This window comes from Peromyscus californicus, unplaced genomic scaffold (genome assembly GCF_007827085.1).
Source record: "Peromyscus californicus insignis strain IS unplaced genomic scaffold, ASM782708v3 Scaffold_3__1_contigs__length_106647218, whole genome shotgun sequence".
Classification (NCBI taxonomy): Eukaryota; Metazoa; Chordata; class Mammalia; order Rodentia; family Cricetidae; genus Peromyscus; species Peromyscus californicus.
This window is the reverse complement of record NW_026294551.1, coordinates 53,757,639-53,776,129: the sequence shown is the minus strand read 5'-3', so window position 1 is coordinate 53,776,129 and position 18,491 is coordinate 53,757,639. Positions and strand designations below refer to the sequence as shown.

The 18,491-nt window shown below is 45.5% G+C and overlaps 1 protein-coding gene and 2 non-coding genes across 3 annotated transcripts; all 3 read left to right on the top strand.

The window, feature by feature from the left end:
* Positions 1 to 222: 222 nt before the first annotated feature.
* On the top strand, positions 223 to 2,448 carry Tmem107 (transmembrane protein 107). The gene is made up of 5 exons (XM_052758592.1): positions 223 to 421; positions 609 to 676; positions 764 to 864; positions 1,853 to 1,949; positions 2,166 to 2,448. Exons 1-5 carry the CDS (start codon positions 335 to 337, stop codon positions 2,233 to 2,235), a joined length of 423 nt encoding a protein of 140 aa, XP_052614552.1. The 5' UTR covers positions 223 to 334; the 3' UTR covers positions 2,236 to 2,448.
* A 402-nt stretch (positions 2,449 to 2,850) lies between these two features.
* Positions 2,851 to 2,985, top strand: LOC128123535 (U8 small nucleolar RNA). Its single transcript, XR_008222714.1, has one exon. It is a non-coding gene; the product is annotated as a U8 small nucleolar RNA (small nucleolar RNA).
* Positions 2,986 to 4,398: 1,413 nt separating this feature from the next.
* Positions 4,399 to 4,502, top strand: LOC128123516 (U6 spliceosomal RNA). Its single transcript, XR_008222697.1, has one exon. It is a non-coding gene; the product is annotated as a U6 spliceosomal RNA (small nuclear RNA).
* The last annotated feature ends 13,989 nt before the right edge of the window (positions 4,503 to 18,491 follow it).

The window sequence follows — 18,491 nt, the reverse complement described above, 5'->3', positions numbered from 1 at the left end:
CACCGACACCCAGGGGTTGGGCGACAGGACGCACGCCCTCCTCTCCGTTCGTGCCCTCGTCTCCTCGTGCTCAGGGAGTGGTTCCGGGGGCGCCCCCGGCGGGTCCACCCCCACCGCACGCCGCCTCGCCGGCTCCAGGGAGGTCGAGCATCGCTTTAGGATCCCCGGACCTCCCAGACCCCGGGCGAGGGGCGAAGGGCGCGGCGCTATCGCGAGACTTCCGGAAGACGGCCGCGCTGGCGCCGGCGGACGCGGTTACCATGGCAACCGGCAGGCGCCGGGCCGGGCGCGCGGGAAGGAGGCTGGAGGAGCGACCCTCTGGGTCCCCGAGGCCATGGGCCGGATCACCGGGCTCGTGCCCTCTCGGTTCCTGACGCTCTTGGCTCATCTGGTGGTTGTCATGACGCTCTTCTGGTCCCGGGTAGGACGCGGGCGGGCGGGCGGGCGGGCGGGGCGGGCGCCCTCCGCGTCTCCTCCTGGAGAGGACCCCGCTCAGCTCAGCCCCCTCGGTCCCGTTCCCGGGGCCCTCCCCGACCTGTCCCCGCAGCCCAGTCCCTCCTTTGACTTTTCTTTTTCTTTTTTTTTTCTTTTTCTGCCCGGCTCACCAGGAAAGCAACATCCAGGCTTGCCTGCCTCTCAAGTTCACCCCGGAGGAATACGAGAAGCAGGACGTCCAGTGAGCTCCCGGGGGCGGGGTGGGCGTGCAGGGGTCTTCAGCGTCGTTCGGAAGGCCTGATCCGACCTCATCCTGTCCTCTCTGCAGACTGGTGACCGCGCTCTGCCTCACCCTGGGCCTCTTTGCGGTGGAGCTGGCCGGCTTCCTCTCAGGAGTTTCCATGTTCAACAGCACCCAGAGCCTCCTCTGTATCCTTTCGACCTGCCGAGCGGGTCCCACATGCCTCATCTCCGAGTCCCCGTTCTTTGCACCTCTTGAGACCCTTTGGGCACAAAGTCTCTGCCCGGGTGGCAAAGCGAATCTCTCTAGGTGAGAGGTCTTAGACAGCACGGGGAATGAATAGTCTTCAGACAGTGGTTAAACCCTGTTATGAACCAGGTTCTGGCGACCCCCGGGTGGGAGTCAGGCCTTTTCCCCTCGTTTGAGGGGGCCGGAGATACACATCTGTAAATCAGTGTGATAAACACTATGCTGTTGGGTATGTAAAATGAAAAGCAATACGAGAACGCAGAAGGAGCCGAGAAAATGAGGCACAAAAGAAGGTTCTTGATGGCCGGATGTGGTGCCACAGACAGGCCTTTAATCCTAACACTCCTAGGGAGGCAGGAGCAGGTGGATCTGTGAGTTCGAGGCCACCCTGGTCTACAGAGTGAGTTCCCGGGCAACCAGGGCTCTTACACAGCTGTCTCCAAAAAAGAAAAGAACAGAACAGAAGAAGGCGGCTCTTGACTCCTGATCTGTGGACAAGGAGGACCGGACACTGGAGAGATCCCGGCAGTGTATCAGGCCTGTAGCTATTCTTGTGTGGCTTAGGGTGTATGTGACATTAACCGCCCCAGAAGTGTGCGGGGTTGCCCTAGTTATGTAGAAGGGGTTCCATCTTTTTTGTTTTGTTTTTGTCTTTTGAGACAGGGTTTCTTTACATAGCCTTGGCTGTCCTAGAACTGTCTTGTAAGCCAGGCTGGCCTTGAACTCACAGAGATCCTCCTGCCTCGGCATCCCAAGTACTGGGGATTAACGGTGTGCACCACCACCTCCCGGCTGAGCTCCGGCCTCTTAAGCATGGCTGCCAACGCTGGCACTTGCTTTATGGGAAGGGAAGGAGAGATGAACCCAGGTCCAGACACCAAAGGGGCCCAGCACTGCCTGTTATTTTCCTTGACTGCTGTTCTTAAGCCATTGCAGCCCACTGTAGCGCGTCTGTGGCCCTCTCTTTCTTCATATTCGAGCGATGGGAATGTACCACATACTGGTACATTTTTGCCTTCTGCAGGTGCCGTTTTTAGCACCCAATATTTCAGAACGGGGTGGGGGTGGAAAGTCTATCCCAAATCTGAAGCTTTCCCCTGCCTAGACCTTTTCCCGCACCTGTGAAATTAATAGTGTTCTGAAGTTTCATATCCATCCCCAAACCCAGTCCCATGTAGGGTTTGGAGGTTTGGGTATTTGTGTTGGGAGGGGCCCTGAACCCGCCCCCTCCTTTTCACAGCGCCTTCCCAGCTCTCACTGAAACAGCATTATTCATCGCTGTCTTTGGGCTGAAAAAGAAACCTTTCTGAGCACGATCCGGACTTAGGAACCAAGGCTGGAAAAGTGATGCGCTTGCTCCGGTTGGGGGAAGAAAGGCATAGGCTTCAGTTTTCTCTCTCTCTACCCTTTTGCCCCTCCCAACTGCTTCTAAGCAGAGAATGGCCGTGTTGGGATGAGATCTCTCAAACCTTGGGTTATAATTTTATTTTTAGAGCCTTGTAAATAAAATACATTTTATAGTACTAGTCTGATGCTGTTTTTCAGAAGACAAATGAGTGGGCCAAGAAGCTGGTGTAAATAAAGGCCTTTTTTTCCCTAAGGCACGAGCTAATAGGTGGTCCTTCTATTTGGATTTTTACGGTACAAGATAGACGGAAGTAAGTGGGCGGAGATATGTAAATAAGCACTGCACATAGGGCTTCTAATTTGCCGGATGTGAGCGGAGTATTCTGGGAGGTTTTATTTCTCCCGTTTTGGCGCTGAATGGAAAATAATTTATATTAAGCGACTTTCACACAGATATTCCTCTATGATTGCGAGAATCCTGAAACACTGGGTTTGTGCTAAAAGACGGTCACATTCTCACCCTCGCTTTAACCGGAAATGTCTTTACCTAATTAGGAATGGGCCCCGTGCGCTCCTTATCGTCAGGAGGTTAATCCTTACCTGTTCCTCCTCTGGAGGGCAGATAGAAAATGATGATTGGAGCTTGCATGATCTGCTGATTAGCATTTCCGTGTGGCCAGGACCTGACAACATCCTGGTTGCTCCTATCTGATTCTCTGACGATCACACTTATTTTTTAATGTGGTAACTGCAGAACTTTCCAGCCACGTTTCACCACTGGAACACAACTGGCCACAACTCTAGTTACTTGTGTCTGTGTGTGTCTGGTTGCTTAGATTTCGTGTCTGTGGCAGAAGTGACAGTCTAAGGTGGTTCCTTGGCTGGTGGGTATTTGGACACCTGCCAGAGTTCTGGCAAAGCTCTTCTAGTTGGTGAGTAGTCTAGAGCACCCATACCCACTCACCGTGCTTCCCAAGGAGATGCTTTCTGAGGACGCCCTAGACACAGCCTGACCCACGACCTTGAGCACCCCTTCATCTAGCATTCATTCAGTGACCTAGCCACAGGCAAAGCACCGTTAATAGTACCGGGAAAAGAAATGAAATATGACCCATACTCTCAGCTTTGGGCATACAGAGGCAGGAAAGAAAGACTTCTAGTACTCCCAAGTTATTTAATTGTGTAAATTGTGGTATATGCTACAAAAAAAAAAAATGATTAGGGTTTCTTAGCGACACTTTAAATTGTAACTTGAGAGCCACCAAAATATTATCTGTCTCAGCTATTGTTGAGAAACTTGAGTACGACTCTCTGAGAAGTCCACACCCTTTCATGTGTCTTACCGAACATGGAAAAATTTGCTTTTTCAGAAGCTTTACTGACAGGTTGCCAAATATAGCTATTATTTAAAATTAAACAGTGTGAACTTGCGATTAAGTAGGTTATATTTACGCTGGAGGTACAGCTCACTGGTAAGTGCATACTTGTTATCCTTGAGGCCGTGGGTGAAATCCTCAGCCAGGATGGTGATGCAGGCCCACAGTTCCAGCGCTCAGCATGCAGAGAAAGGAGTGCCACAAGTTCAAGGTCAGCCTGGTCTACACAGTGTTTCCAGTCAGCCAGGGCTACATAGTGAGACCCTGTCTAAAGCAAAACAAGAGCACCTTGCTACCTGTTGTAGGGATGGAGAAGTTAGCCCAGTTCTGGAGGTTCCGTGCTGGGTTCCCCCAGCATCAACGCCATGATGAGCGTGGTGTTTCTGTAGCTCGGGATGGAGGCTGAGTTCAACCTGCAAAGGTTCCCCAGGCAGCTGCAGACTTGATACAGTTCTGTCTTCAGTATTATTCTCTGCTGACTGGATTGTCAAGTACAGATCCCTTTGAACCCTCAGAAAGTCTGCTCCTTTTTGTAGTCAAATCTTTCAAAGGTTTCTCAAAGCACTTTTACGCAGCAGTGGATTTAAGAAAACTAAATGAGAAGTCTGTACAAGGCTTCCTTGTAACACATATGCTAGGAAACTCAGTCTCCTGCTGGTCAGTCCATCACATCTACCTCTCTGAATTTTGATGGATTTGTTTCACAAGGTTCTAACTAGTTTATATACATTGGATGTAGTGTTTTTATAAGTGCTTGCTTCCACAGCATGTATACTAACCCGGGAAGGCCACAGAGATTAGCATGGCCCCTGTGCAAGGATGACACACACATTCCTGAAGCAGTCCATCTTTTTGGTGATGGTTTCCTGTAATTTTAAGAGACTACATATGGGATGGGAGGTGTTAAAAACTTGTACAATTTAAAAATAGCACAATTAAGCTGGTTTCCCCCCCAAATTAAAAAAAAAAAAATTTAAAAAGTAATAGAACTCTGGCATGGTGTCGTACATCTTGATCCCAGCTTCGTCCATTTCTCAAAAAGAAAAACAGAAAAGGCAGAGTCAGAGGTAACATTAGTGCAGATTAATCCTAAGAGTGTTAGAATTGCTACATTGTCTCCAGCCCATTAAATAAATGTAGGTGAGCACTATCTCTTTGCTGACTACTGCTGCTACTTCCTCCTCCTCCTCCTCCTCCTCCTCCTCCTCCTCCTCCTCCTCCTCCTCCTCCTCCTCTGTGTGGGGCTGAGGATTCAGCTTAGGATTTCAAAGCATTTCCAGTCCCAAAAGCACCTGGCACTACTACTACTTCTTAATTACATTTTATTGATTAATTTTATATGCTTGTATGTGTGTGTGGCCACATGTGTGTGGAGGTCAGAAGACAACTTACCAGAGTTGGTACTCTACATCCACCAGATCTTAGGCTTGGGAGTAGGTGTTTTTATCCTCTGCCCTTAACTCCGACACCCCCTTTTATTTGTTTATTTATTTTAAGACAAGGTCTCAGTGTCCGACGCCGTCTGGAGCTTGCTATGCAGTGAAGGATGACCTTGAATGTCTGTCTGATCCTCCTATCAGGAAGGATTGCTCAACCATGCTCAGTTTTTGTGGCCTTGGGGATGAAACAAGGTCATGTGCATCCTAGGCAAGCATTCTCCCAGCTGAGGTATAAACCTTAGCCCCACCCTAGTCTCCTCTCTAGTCCTTAAATACCAACTAGTTGCTTCTTGTTTTTCTATAACTGTGGAGCAGCGGCTCTGAACCCAGATGTTGCCCCACCCCAAAGCCATTCACCCCCCCTCTGCCTCAGTTCCCTCATCTATACTCATAAGACAACATCAGCGGTCTTAACAGCAAGCATCAGAAACATATTTTCATTTTGCTGTGATGTTAGTGGCTTCCTAGATCTGAGGACTATTTGTTTATTTTTGGTTCTTTAGAAACAGGATCTCTCTGTTATGTGGCAATCCATGGCTATCCTGGAACTTGCTTTGTAGACTGGACTGGCCTTGAACTCACAGATCTGCCTGCCTCTGCCTCCTGATTGCTGGAATTAAAGATGTGTGCCAGCATGCTGGGGTGTAGATCTCAGGACCGTTTTAGAGACTCTCTTCGCAATTGGGGAAATGAAGTCTGTAGCCTGAGTACTCAAAAGGCTCTGAGACTTGGGTTCTGAAGGTTCTCTCTCCCTCCTGCTGCTCCATCCTAGATCTGTAGTTCTCTGACCTGGGAGCCTGTTAAGTCTGCTCTGGGGTGTTTCCTGCAAGGCTGGGGGTGGGCACCATGCAGCTTGGGGAGCAGCTGTCTGGCTGTTGTTGAACTTGCCTGCTATTTCTCAGTAATAAATACTTTTATGGGGTGTGGAAGAGTGTGCTACAGCCACCTCTGAAAGGGACCAAAGTGGTTCACGTCAGTTCACAGACGTATCTGGTGGGGCTGTAAGGAAGACGGAGCTAATCCTGGTGGGGATACGGTAGACAGGGCAGTAGTGTGTCAGATCTATGACTTCAGGACCTTTATCACGAGTTTACTGGATCATGGGTGACATCCGTTTTCACCTGTTCAGCGTCTATCCCTTTCCTCATCATGGCACCCCATTTGCCTTTTGGAACTCCCCATTCTTAGTCCTTATGCTCAGTGAGAGGTTGACAGCCACTCCCTCCTAATCCTCTTTTTGCTTCAGGGGTGACCAGGTGGCCGGTGACAGCATCCCGTCTTCTGTCTGCCCTGATGCAGTGATGGAGTCTACTGTAAACCTTAACAAGCCAGGGCTCGTGCTGAACATCTGGGAAAGAGGAGATTAGTCTCTGATAAATAAAGCATGCTGTAAAATAAACTCATTCAGACAGTGGGCAGGGAGTGCACTGGAGGGGTGACTCAGTGGTTAAATGCTGGTACTGCTTTTGCCGAGGACCCAGGTTCTGGTTTCTAGCACCCACATCATGCAGCTCACAGCAACCTATAACTCCAGCTCCAGGGGGATATGAGGCCCCTCCATGGGCACCTGCACTCATGGCCATATATCCACATATATACACATACTTTTTAAAAAATGGCCAGGAAGCCAGGCGGTGGTGGCGCACGCCTTTAATCCCAGCACTTAGGAGGCAGAGCCAGGCGGATCTCTGTGAGTTTGAGGCCAGCCTGGTCTACAGAGAGAGATCCAGGACAGGCACCAAAGCTACACAGAGAAACTCTGTCTCAAAAAAAAAAAAAAAGGCCAGGAATGGTGGTGCATGCCTTTTTAGTGCCAGTACTCGGGAGGCAGAGGCAGGAGGATCACTGTGAGTTAGAAGTCATCCTGATCTACACAGCAAGCTCCAGGATAGCCGGACTGCATAAAGAAACCCTATCTAAATAAATAAATAAATAAACAAACAAATTTTACAAAGTGATTTTTTTAGAGACAAAACAAAAAGACAGGTAGGGCCTGGTGAGGTGGCTCAGTGGGTAAAGGCACCTTCAGCCAATCCTGATGGCCTGAGTTTGCTTACTAGACCCCCCATAAAGGAAGGAGCAAATGGAGTCTGACCTCTGACCTCTACTCTTGTGCTGTTGGGTGTGTGCATCCAAGCACATAAATACATGAATAAAATGTAATAAATCTATTAAAACTGTAATAGAAAACAAAACCAAAATAACTCACGCAGAGTGCAATTTCATGATTAGATGGGCTAATGGAACACACACCAAAATCTATAAAAAGAACTCTAAGTAAGTAGAATTTACTAGATACTAAGGATGTCATTTTAAAAACAAGTTGGGGCCAGGTGTAGTGTATTCCAACACTGGGCAGGCAGATCTCTTTGAATTCCAGGCCAGCCTGGTCTACAAATTGAGTTCCAGCACAGCCAGGGCAACATAGAGAAAACCTGTGTTGAAAAACAAAACAAAGAAAAAAATACCAAGTTGGGGAACATATATATATATATATATATATATATATATATATATATATATATATACACACACACACACACATATATACTCATATACATATATATGTCTAATTTATTTTTATTTACATGTATGTAAGTGTATGTCGAACCTCCCACAAGTCAGGCAAGAACTGTACCTCTGAGCTATACCTCTGTGTGTGTGTGCATGCGTGTGTGTATTTCCAAAAGAACTGAACACAGATATGTATACACCCACAGTCATAGCAGCATCATTCATGAGAGCTGAAGGAGAAACATCCCGTGTTCCATCACAGATGATGGGTCAACAGAACGTGGTACGCATGCACAGTGGGGTATTATTCAACTTACAAAGGAGCGTCTATGAGGGGGCTGGAGATGGCCAACAGGACAAGAAGAACGTCAGTGTTCCAGAGCACAGGAGAACTATGGTGCTTATGGTTTTGGTTTTCATCAAAGATGAGGCTGGAGAGATGGCTCAGGGGTTAAAAGCATTTTTACTGCTTTTACAGAGGACCTGGGTTTGGTTTCTAGCACCCATATGGTGGTTCACAACCATCCATAACTCCAGTTCTAAGGGATCCGTTGCTCTCTTCTAGCCTCCACAGGAACGCACATTGTGTGCATGCATGCAGATAAAACCTTCATACATATAAAATAAGTAAATCTAAAATTTTTTGTTTGTTCTTCAAGGCAGTCTCACTGTTTGGCCCTGGCTGTTCTGAAACTCACTCTAGACCAGGCTGGCCTCGAATTCAGAGATCCTCCTGCCTCTGCCTCCTGAGTGCTGGGATTAAAGGTGTGTGTTACTACCGCCCAGTTCTAAATTTTTTAATTAATTAGTTAATTAACTAATTTAGACGGGGTTCTCACTATGTAACTCTGGATGGCCTGGAACTTGTTATGTGGACCTCGCTGGCCTCATCCTCACAGAGGTCCAGCTGCCTCTGTCCCTTCTGTGCTGGCAGTAAAGGGGCTCAGGACCACACCTGGCGATTTTATTTATTTATTTATAATAATTTTTGTTTTGTTTTGTTTTTCGAGACAGGGTTTCTCTGTGTAGCTTTGCACCTTTCCTGGAACTCACTTGGTAGCCCAGGCTGGCCTCGAACTCACAGAGATCCGCCTGCCTCTGCCTCCCAGTGCTGGGATTAAAGGCATGCGCCACCACTGCCCGGCTCATTGTCATGTTTTTATACATGTATGTGTAATATACTTTAATCATGTTCCTGCTCTTTATCACCCTTCTATCCCCTCTTGCCCCGGTCCTTAGCCTCTCTCATGTCTTACTCACTCATTCATTTATTTACTTTTGAGACAGGGTCTTACTATGCAGCCCCAGCAAGACTAGAACTTGCTATATAGATCATCTTTTCAATAATTCCAACTCTTGAAATTATTTTAAGATAATTTTTTTGTGACTCATTATCAGGAACTGTTTGATTAGTATATCTATTTTATATACATATACACCAGTGTCTCTTTAATTTTTTTCTGGAGAAACTTTAAGAATCCCTGCTTTAGGTGGATCTCTGAGTTCGAGGCCAGCCTGGTCTACATAGTGAGTTCCAGGACAGCCAGGGCTACACAGAGAAATCCTGTCTCAAAATATAAAAAGAAAGGAAGAAAGAAACAAACAAGTAGAAAAGAAGAGAAGAAGCCTTGCTCTAATACATGGCCCCTGAGACATCTGAGATAGCTCTACCTTATGAGGCTGCTGTGGTGGCTCAAACCTCAAATCTCAGTGCTCAGGAGGCTGAGGCAGGAGGATTACTTGAGTTCAAGACCAGCCTACATCAAACCTCAAACACACATACATGCAAACCCACATGCAGGAAAATAATAACTTTAAATATTTTATTCATTTTCATTATGTATATGGGTCTGCATAAGTGTGCTTGAGTGAAGATGCCCTCAGAGGTCAGAGGCATTGGATCCACAGATCAAGAGTCACAGCAGTTATGAGCCACCCAGTGTGGGTGCTGGGAATCCAGTTTGGTTCATCTGAAAGAACAGCAAATGCTCTTAACTACCGAGTCATCTCTCTAGTCCTGAATAATATTTTTTCAGTTAAAACAAAGGAGGCTGAACTCACATATCCACCATGAAAACAAAAAACTAAAACAAAACAAAGAAACAAAATCCTATAGCAGAGTTGAAATGAGAAAACAATTCGCTTTCTATCTTCTTTCAGACTCATGGGTCCATGGGTCCGTCTATCCACATCGCATCCTTCCTTATCACTTCCTGTTGTCCTGGTCCTAAATTTTAGACAGTTCTTTTGATTTCCCCATCCCAAAAGAATTGACTTTCACTGTTGCTCTGTAAAGACATAACCCAGCTAAGTAACCAACCCGGCACTGAACTGCCAATTCTCCTGCCTCAGGACTGTGATATGGTTTAGTTGGTTGTTATGGAATATTTGTACACTCAGAAGATGTGTCACTCACTGTGATTGGTTTAACAAAGAGCTGAATGGCCTATAGCTAGGCAGGAAGAAGATAGGCAGGACTTCTGGGGACAGAGAGGACTCTGGGAAAAAGAAAGGCAGAGTCACCAGCCAGACATGGAGAGGAAACAGGAGGTGCAAGATGGAAGAGAGGTAACACCACGTGACAGAACATAGATTAATTAAAATGTGTTGATTTAAGTTATAAGAGCTAGTTGAGACAAGCCTAAGCTAAAGGCTGAGCTTACATAATTACTAAGAAGTCTCTGTGTTGTTATTTGGGAGCTGGTGGTCCAGAGAAAGACCAGCTACAGTGGGTAGATGCACTTTCCTGATGACCTGGGACCCACATGTGGAAGGAGAGAACCAGCTTTCCCTCCAACTTTGACCTGGGTGCTTTGCTAGCTGACAGTCAATTGGCCAGCATTACTATCTTCTGACCTTACAGGTGTCACAAATGCTGTTCATTATTATACTATGCCGTCTTTGTTCTTGCTTGTAGCTTTACCACAGCAGAGAGTTAGCCCTATCCCAGTCACCAGGGTGTGGCTGCAGTCTTTCTTAGTTACCTCATACTTAGCTCCTTATTTGTAAGGCAGGTGGCCTGAGGTGGTCTCCTAGGTGAAAGCTTCTTGTCAGAAGCCATCTTTACGGTTTAACCTGTTAAAATTAGCTGCATTAAGCCTGGCAGTGGTAGTGCACACCTTTAATCCCAGCACTCGGGAGGCAGGGGCAAGCGGATCTCTGTGAGTTTGAGGGCAGCCAGGGCTACACAGAGAAACCCTGTCTCAAAAAATGACAAACCAAACCAAATAGGTGCATTAGACACAAGGGTATAGGGAAGGACAATAATGTCCTCCATAGGTTCTTCAAGCACTTTGTGGTGGCGAGGGACAGCTGCCCTGCTGTCATTGGACGGAGCCTTGTCCTAGCCCAGCCAGCTGCAAACTTTTACCCATCCTCCTCGATGCTCCTAATGCTGCCACTTTAAGCCCCGACCTTCATTGTAACGCCAGCTTCTGTCCCCACTGCTATATACCTGAGCAGCTTGCCCCTTGTTACTGTGGGCCCTCCTCCTTCACCACCTACAGAGAACTAGCTCCTTTCTCACTAGAGCTTGGGAGGCAGAGGCAAGAGGATGCCAAGTTCAAGACCAGTCTGAGCTTCATAGGGAAACCCTACCTCAAAACAAGTAAGTAGTCAAAGGTACTTTGAATGTTTTTTTTTTCCTTTGCTTGTTGAGACAGGGTCTTACTATATATCTTTAGCTGGCCTCGAACTCACTCTGTAGACCAGGCTGGCCGTGAACTCACAGAGATCCTCCTGTCTCTGCCTCTGAAATGATGGAATTAAAGACTCAGACTTAGTTTTTTTTTTAATATTTATTTTTAATTATTTGCATATGTCTGTGTATGGATATGTGCATCTGAGTGCAGGTGCCCACTGAGGCCAAAGGCATTGTCTCTCCTGAAGCTGGAGTTCCAGGTGGTTGTGAACTGCCAGATGTGGGTGCTGGAAATGGAACTCGGGTCCTCTGAACTCAGTTCTTAACTGCTGAGCCATCTCTCTAGCCCCTAGAATTGATTTTGTTTCTTTGAAGCAGAATTTTGCTTTGTAGTCTGTGCTGTGACCCTGTGATAGCTTCTCTGTAGCCTGTGCTGTGACCCCTGTCATAGTCAGCTTCAGTTGTCAATTTGACATAAGCTAAAGTCACCTGGGAGGAGGGACCCTCAGCTGAAGAACTGCCTCCATCATATTTGCCTGTGGGCCTTTGGGCATGTTTGTGCAGCAGTTTCTTAATTGCTAATTGACATAGAAGGACCTAGCCCACTGTGGGCAGTGCCACCCATGGGCAAATGAGCGTAGGCTGTATAAGAGCACTGGCTGAGACCGAGGGAAGCGAGCCAGTAGGCAGTAGCCCTCTGGTCCTCGTGGTTTCTGCTTCAGTTCCTACCGCCAGGTCCCGACCTCCAATTCCTATCCTGAAGCCCATAAACTATAATAAACTCTTTCCTCCACAAGCTGGTTTTTGTTTGTTTGTTTGTTTGTTTGAGACAGGGTTTCTCTGTGAAACAGTCCTGGCATTTACTCTATAGACCAGGCTGACCTCAAACTCACAGAAATCTGCCTGCCTCTGCCTCCTGAGTGCTGGGATTAAAGGCCCGTGCCACTACCGCCTGGCCACAAACTGGTTTTGATCAGTATTTATCAAAGCAGCAGAAAGCAAACTAGAACGATCCTCTCGCCTCCTGAGAGGTGAGCTTACAGCTGTCTGCAGCCACACTCAACTCTTGGGAGTTTTTAAAAATAAATTTTGAATGAATTATATATTTATATATAAATATATAATTTATATTTATGATAAGAAACATTGAAACTACAAAGGGATACTGGCACATTTAGCTGGACAAGAATGTTGGGATGGGGTATAGCTTGGTGGTAGAAGGCATGCTTAAGATGCACTAAATTGGGGTTGGGGATTTAGCTCAGTGGTAGAGCGCTTGCCTAGCAAGCACTAAGGGCCTGGGTTTGGTCCTCAGCTCTGGAAAAAAAAAAAGATGCACTAAATTCTAATTCTGAGCTTAATCCTTAGTTCAAAACATTAAAACTAGGGATGGTGGTGCATGCTGGTAACTCAGCAGAGTGAGGCAGGAGGATTACAAGTTTGAAGCCAGCCTCAGCAACTTGGGTGACACTTTGTTAATAAAAACAAGCAAACATAACAACAAAACTTATGCATAGTAAAAAATAGGCAAAAGTTGAAAGCCAGATGATACTGTTGAGAAAATATTTGTAAATCATTTTGTAGAGAAAAGTTAATGTTGACACAAAAATCTATAGATCTGTAAGAAAAGGATGAACAGCCGGGCGGTGGTGGCGCATGCCTTTAATTCCAGCACTCGGGAGGCAGAGGCAGGCGGATCTTTGTGAGGTCGAGGTCAGCCTGGTCTACAGAGCGAGATCCAGAAAAGGCGCAAAGCTACACAGAGAAACCCTGTCTCAAAAAAACAAAAAAACAAAAAACAAAAAAAAGAAAAGGATGAACAACTTAGTCATACAATAGCTATAGGCATTTCACAGATAAGTAGAGTTAAAGAACTATCAAACATGTGTAGCACATGTTTGTGTAGCTTTCTTGGACCACCAGCCCCCAAATCATGACATGGAGACTTACTATTAATTATGGTTGTTTAGCCTTAGCTTAGACTTATTTCTAGCTAGCTTTTCCCCCTTTAACTTAATCTGTTCATTTCTATTAATCGGTGTGCTGCCCCGAGGCTCATTTACTTCCTCTCCATACTGTCCATCCTGCTTTCCTGCTTCCTCCTTGTCAGGCTGGCTGGGCCCCTGGCTGGCTCCCTTTTTCTCTCTGCCCACCAGCCCCGCCTACCCCTCCTTTGGCTAGGTATTGGCCATTCTGCTTTTTATTAGGCCAATTAGGTGCATTAGGCAGGCAAGGCAAAACAGCAACACATCTTTACATACTTAAGCAAATGCAGCATAAACAAAAGCAACACACCCTACATAATAAACAGATGCAACATCTTTATATAGTTAAACAAATATTCTATCCCACAACAGATGTGTAAAGAAGCCTCATATCATCCACCATACAAGAAATGAAAGTTGTGTTTAGTTAATATGTTTATTTTTAAGGTTTATTTTTATTTATGTGTGCCTGTGTCTGGGTGTGTATGACGTGTGTGCAGATGCATGAGGAGGCCAGGAGAGGGTACTGAATCTTCTGGAGCTGGAGTTAGAAGTGGTGAGCTGCTGCATAGGGACTGGGAACCAAGCCCGGGTCGTCTCTGAGAGCAGCAGGCACACTCAACCACTGAGCCAGCTCTCTAGCCCCAACATATTAATAGTGCCTAAAAGGTTTCACAGCATATAGGAGAAGTGGGGGGTAAACAGGCCTTACCTGTTTGCTGGGTGGGAAGAAAGCTTGGTAGCACACCCCTGGATAGCAACTTGGCAGTATCCATCAAAATCATAAGCACCTTTGGGTTTAGGATTTGTTTTTCAGTACCGGCGTTGAATCTAGACCCCTCGGTGCTAGGCAGGCACTCTGCTAATGAATTATATCACCAGCCTTTCAATTTGTTTGTTCTGTTTGCTATATTGGGTCTCCTTGGGTTTCTCAGGCTGACCTTTAATTTACTCTGTAGTCTAGACAGGCCTTACACTTGTGACTCTCCTGCCTCACCCTCCTGAGTGCCTGGATTATAGGTCTCCCGCTAGGCCCAGCTCCAGCTATGGTTTGATTTTCTTTTTCTTTCTTTCTTTCTTTCTTTCTTTCTTTCTTTCTTTCTTTCTTTCTTTCTTTCTCTTTCTTTCTTCCTTCCTTCCTTCCTTCCTTCCTTCCTTCCTTCTTCCTTCCTTTCTTTCTTTCTTTCTTTCTTTCTTTCTTTCTTTCTTTCTTTCTTTTTCTTTCTTTCTTTCTTTCTTTTTTTCCAGATAGGGTTTCACTGTGTAGCCCCGGTTGTCCTAGAACTCCCTCTATAGACTGGGCTGGCCTCAAACTCAGAGAGCTATGCCTGCCTCTGTCACTGGAGTGCTCTACTGTGCCCGGCTTTGACCTAAGATTTTCATATTTAGAAATTTACCCTATATATTTGCATATAGGTAAAATCGGAATGTGTAGCATATTCTTTGTAGCTTTACTTAGGTTGGCAAAACGTTAACAATGACCTAAAATGACTGTCTTAAGTGGATTGATTAAATCATGATATAGCCATACAGCAGGATACTACACAATCATAAAAATGTGAGTTTTTACCATACATATAATGGAACAATCTCTAAATTATGTTAAATGGAAAAGCAAAATGCAGAACAGAACAGTATATACAGATTGCTTGCATTAGGACAAAGAGACTAAAGAGCATGTCTGAAAGGAGGCAACGGCACCAGGAGGTCAATTGGGAATAGGGCATCTGGGATGTAAGAAGAGAAGCTGTCTTGAACTATATGCTCTTCTGAAGTTCTGAAACTGAGTAGAATTTTATATATTAATTTGTTTTGGGGACAAGGTCTATAGTGTAGCCTGGCTGACGTCAAACTCATGGCAATCTTTCTTTCTGAGACTCTTGAGTGTTAGGATTACAGGCATGTGCCACTATGCCCAGCAAAAAAAAATTGTTGAGGTAATGGAGGCTGAAGCTCTTGAGCATACTAGTCAAGTACTCTAGTCAAGTACTTTGCCATTCAGCTACATTCCAGCCCTAAATAACTTTATTTTATTTTATTTTATTTTATTTTATTTTATTTTATTTTATTCTGAGACAGGATCGCACTGTGTATCTCTGACTCTCCTGGGAGGAACTCACAGAGATCCAACTATCTCTGCCTCTCCGGGGCTGGGAGAAAAGGCCTGCACCACCACACCAGGTCCTAAGTAACTTTAAAAAATAAAAGCACAGGACTGGTGAGGTGGTTCAGCTTGTAAACTGTTTGCTGCCAAACCTGACAGTCTGTGTTTAATCCCTGGTGCCACCATGGTAGAAGGAGAAGACCAATTTCCAGCATGCTGACTTCTGACCCCACCATACACAAATGCAATAATAAATTGTAATAAGAAATAAAATAAGCTGGGCGGTGGTGGCGCACGCCTTTAATCCCAGCACTCGGGAGGCAGAGGCAGGCGGATCTCTGTGAGTTCGAGGCCAGCCTGGGCTACAGAGCAAGTTCCAGGACAGGCTCCAAAGCTACACAGAGAAACCCTGTCTTGAAAAACCAAAAATAAATAAATAAATAAATAAATAAATAAATAAATAAATAAATAAAATGACATTTGAATGTCTGTCCAGATCACTAATTCATGTCCATCCTCAGAGGTGCCTGTTTTTTTTTTTCTTAATAAACTCTATTTCTGTCACTGAAAACCAACCAACCAACCAACCAACAAACAAAAACCCCACAACTTTTTTCTTTCTTTCTTTCTTTCTTTCTTTCTTTCTTTCTTTCTTTCTTTCTTTCTTTCTTTCTTTCTCTTTCTTTCTTTCTTTCTTTCTCTTTCTTTTTTTCTTTCTTTCTTTCTTTCTTTCTTTCTTTCTTTCTTTCTTTTTCTTTCTCTCGCTCTCTCTCTCTCTTTCTTTCTTTCTTGAGACAGGATTTCTTTGTGTAGCTCTGGCTGTCCTAGAACTCCCTCTGTAGACCAGGCTGACCTCAAATTCACAGAGATCCACCAGCGTCCTGACAACTTTATTTTCCTTAAAGACAGGGTCACACTGTGTAGCCCTGGATGGCCTGGAACTCAGTTGAGATCGACTGCCTTTCCCTCTTGAGTGCTGGGGTTAAAGGTCGACACCACCACTCCTCATATTTATTTTGAGTGTCGCTTAGAATACTCTCCACTGAGACTACTGTTCTGATCATTTTTATTCATTGTTTGCCTTACTCCTGACATGGGGGCTTTGTATTGGGTAGGGAAACTACACAGATGAATTAGATATCATTTAAAACAACTAGGTGCTATGACACAGGCTTGTAATCCCAGAATTCAGTAGACCAGCCTGAACTATACAGTGAGACCATGTCTCAACAAAGAAAGGGGTCTAGTGACATGACTCATCACGACCTGCTGCCAAGCTTGATGACTTGGATTCAGTCACCAAACACGGTGCAAGGAAAGAAAAGCCTACAAGTTGTCCTTTGATGACCACATGTGGTTCCCCAATAAATAATGCAATTTTAAAAACAAATAAGATAGCCAGGGTGTTGTGGCGATCACCTTTAATCCCAGCACTCAGGAGGCAGAGGCAGGCAGATCTCTGTGAGTTTGAAGTCAGCCTGATCCACATAAGCGAGTTCCAGGACAGCCAAGGCTATTATATAGAGAAACTCTGTCTCGAAAACAAAACACCCCCCACCCAACAAGCTATTATTTTTATTGTTTATTTATGTGGCTGTATGCTAGAAGAGGCTTCAGGCCCCCTGGAGCTGGAGCTGTAGGTGGTTGTGATCTCCCTACTATGATTACTGGGCAACAGAAGTCTGGAAGAGCAGCAAGCACCACTTTCCCGGCCACAAGGTGTGACTTTTATGTTCATATGTTCCCCTTCACTACAAAAAGACTTGGCAAAAAAAAAAAAAAAAAAAAAAAAAAAACATTAGGGCTGGGGGCTGGGGGTGGGCAACATTCTATGGTAGAGCTTTTGCTTAAAGTGCGTAAGACCCCGATTTCAGTTCCCAACATTGCAAACACAAGCACAAAATCAAACCAAACCTTCCTGTATGTGAAAAAAAGAAAGTTAACAGGTGGAACCAAAGCAAATCAAAAAAGTCCATCAGAGCATTGCTCTGAGCTCAGCTCTGTCCAGATGTGTCAATAACATGTCAACATGTCAAACGTTGTCAACAGTGCATAAGAGCAAGAAGCTGGAAACATCTGAAAGTTGATGAGAGCTGTGTTGAGGGGACAAACAAGGTCCCCAAAATTAATGACTGTTTCTCTGGCTTTGACTCTGAGGATCGCAGGAGTTCATGAGTCAGCACGGGATGATCCAGCCCCCTTCCACCCCAACTTCTAAACCAGGAGTCCTGTGAAGAGGAAAAAACAAAGGAAGCAGATTTTCTTTTATATTTTCAAATTTTTGTTCTTATCTTTGAGGGTTTTGTTGTTAACTCTTTTGAACAATTATCTATTTTTATGTGTATGGGGGTTTTGCCTGCATGTATACCTGTGCACAGTGGAGTCCAGAACCCTTGGAGTCCAGAGGCTCCAGAGGTGGTGAGATCCCCTAGGACTGGAGTTACAGACGGCTGTGAGCTGCCGTGTGGGTGCTGGAAACTGGACCAGGGTTTTCTGGTACAGCAGTAAATATTCTTAGGCACTGAGAATCTCTCCAGGCCCCAGTCTTTGGCTTGTTTGAGACAGTATCTCATTTGGCAGACTGGTCTTAAACTCCGATTCTCCTGCCTTCACCTTCCAAGTGCAGGGATTATGAACAGGAATCACTAAGTCTACAAGGAGCTTCAGGAACTGGGCCTACCAATTCAACCATCCCCGGAAGCAGGCAAATGTGGACAGCATCTCGGTTTCCCAAATACTGTATGTGCTTTTCTTCAGCTCGTCTATTCTGAGTCTCAGTCCTACCTGTTTGCAGAAAGCATTCTCGACACATTTCCAGGTGAACCCGGTCAATCCACCGCAGCCTCCTCCCGCCCCCAAGCATTGATCTAAATTTAGAATTTCTTAACACCACAGCGAAGTGGCATGGCCTGGGCTGTGCAGTGACTGGGACAGTCCTCTCTCTAAGACGAGTCCTACTGGGGTCTTTTCACATGTACCTTCATTTTCACTCTGCTGCTGCGCTGTCCCCAGAGTCCCCTGGGAAGAACAACTTTCCCAGCAATATGCCAAGGCCTAACCTCCCCAAATTTGTCTGTGACTCTTGCCTCTTCCATACCCTCTGCCCTCTGTGTTTGGCTAGACAACATGGGTAAACCAGGGTCTGAGATCTTTGCTTTAGT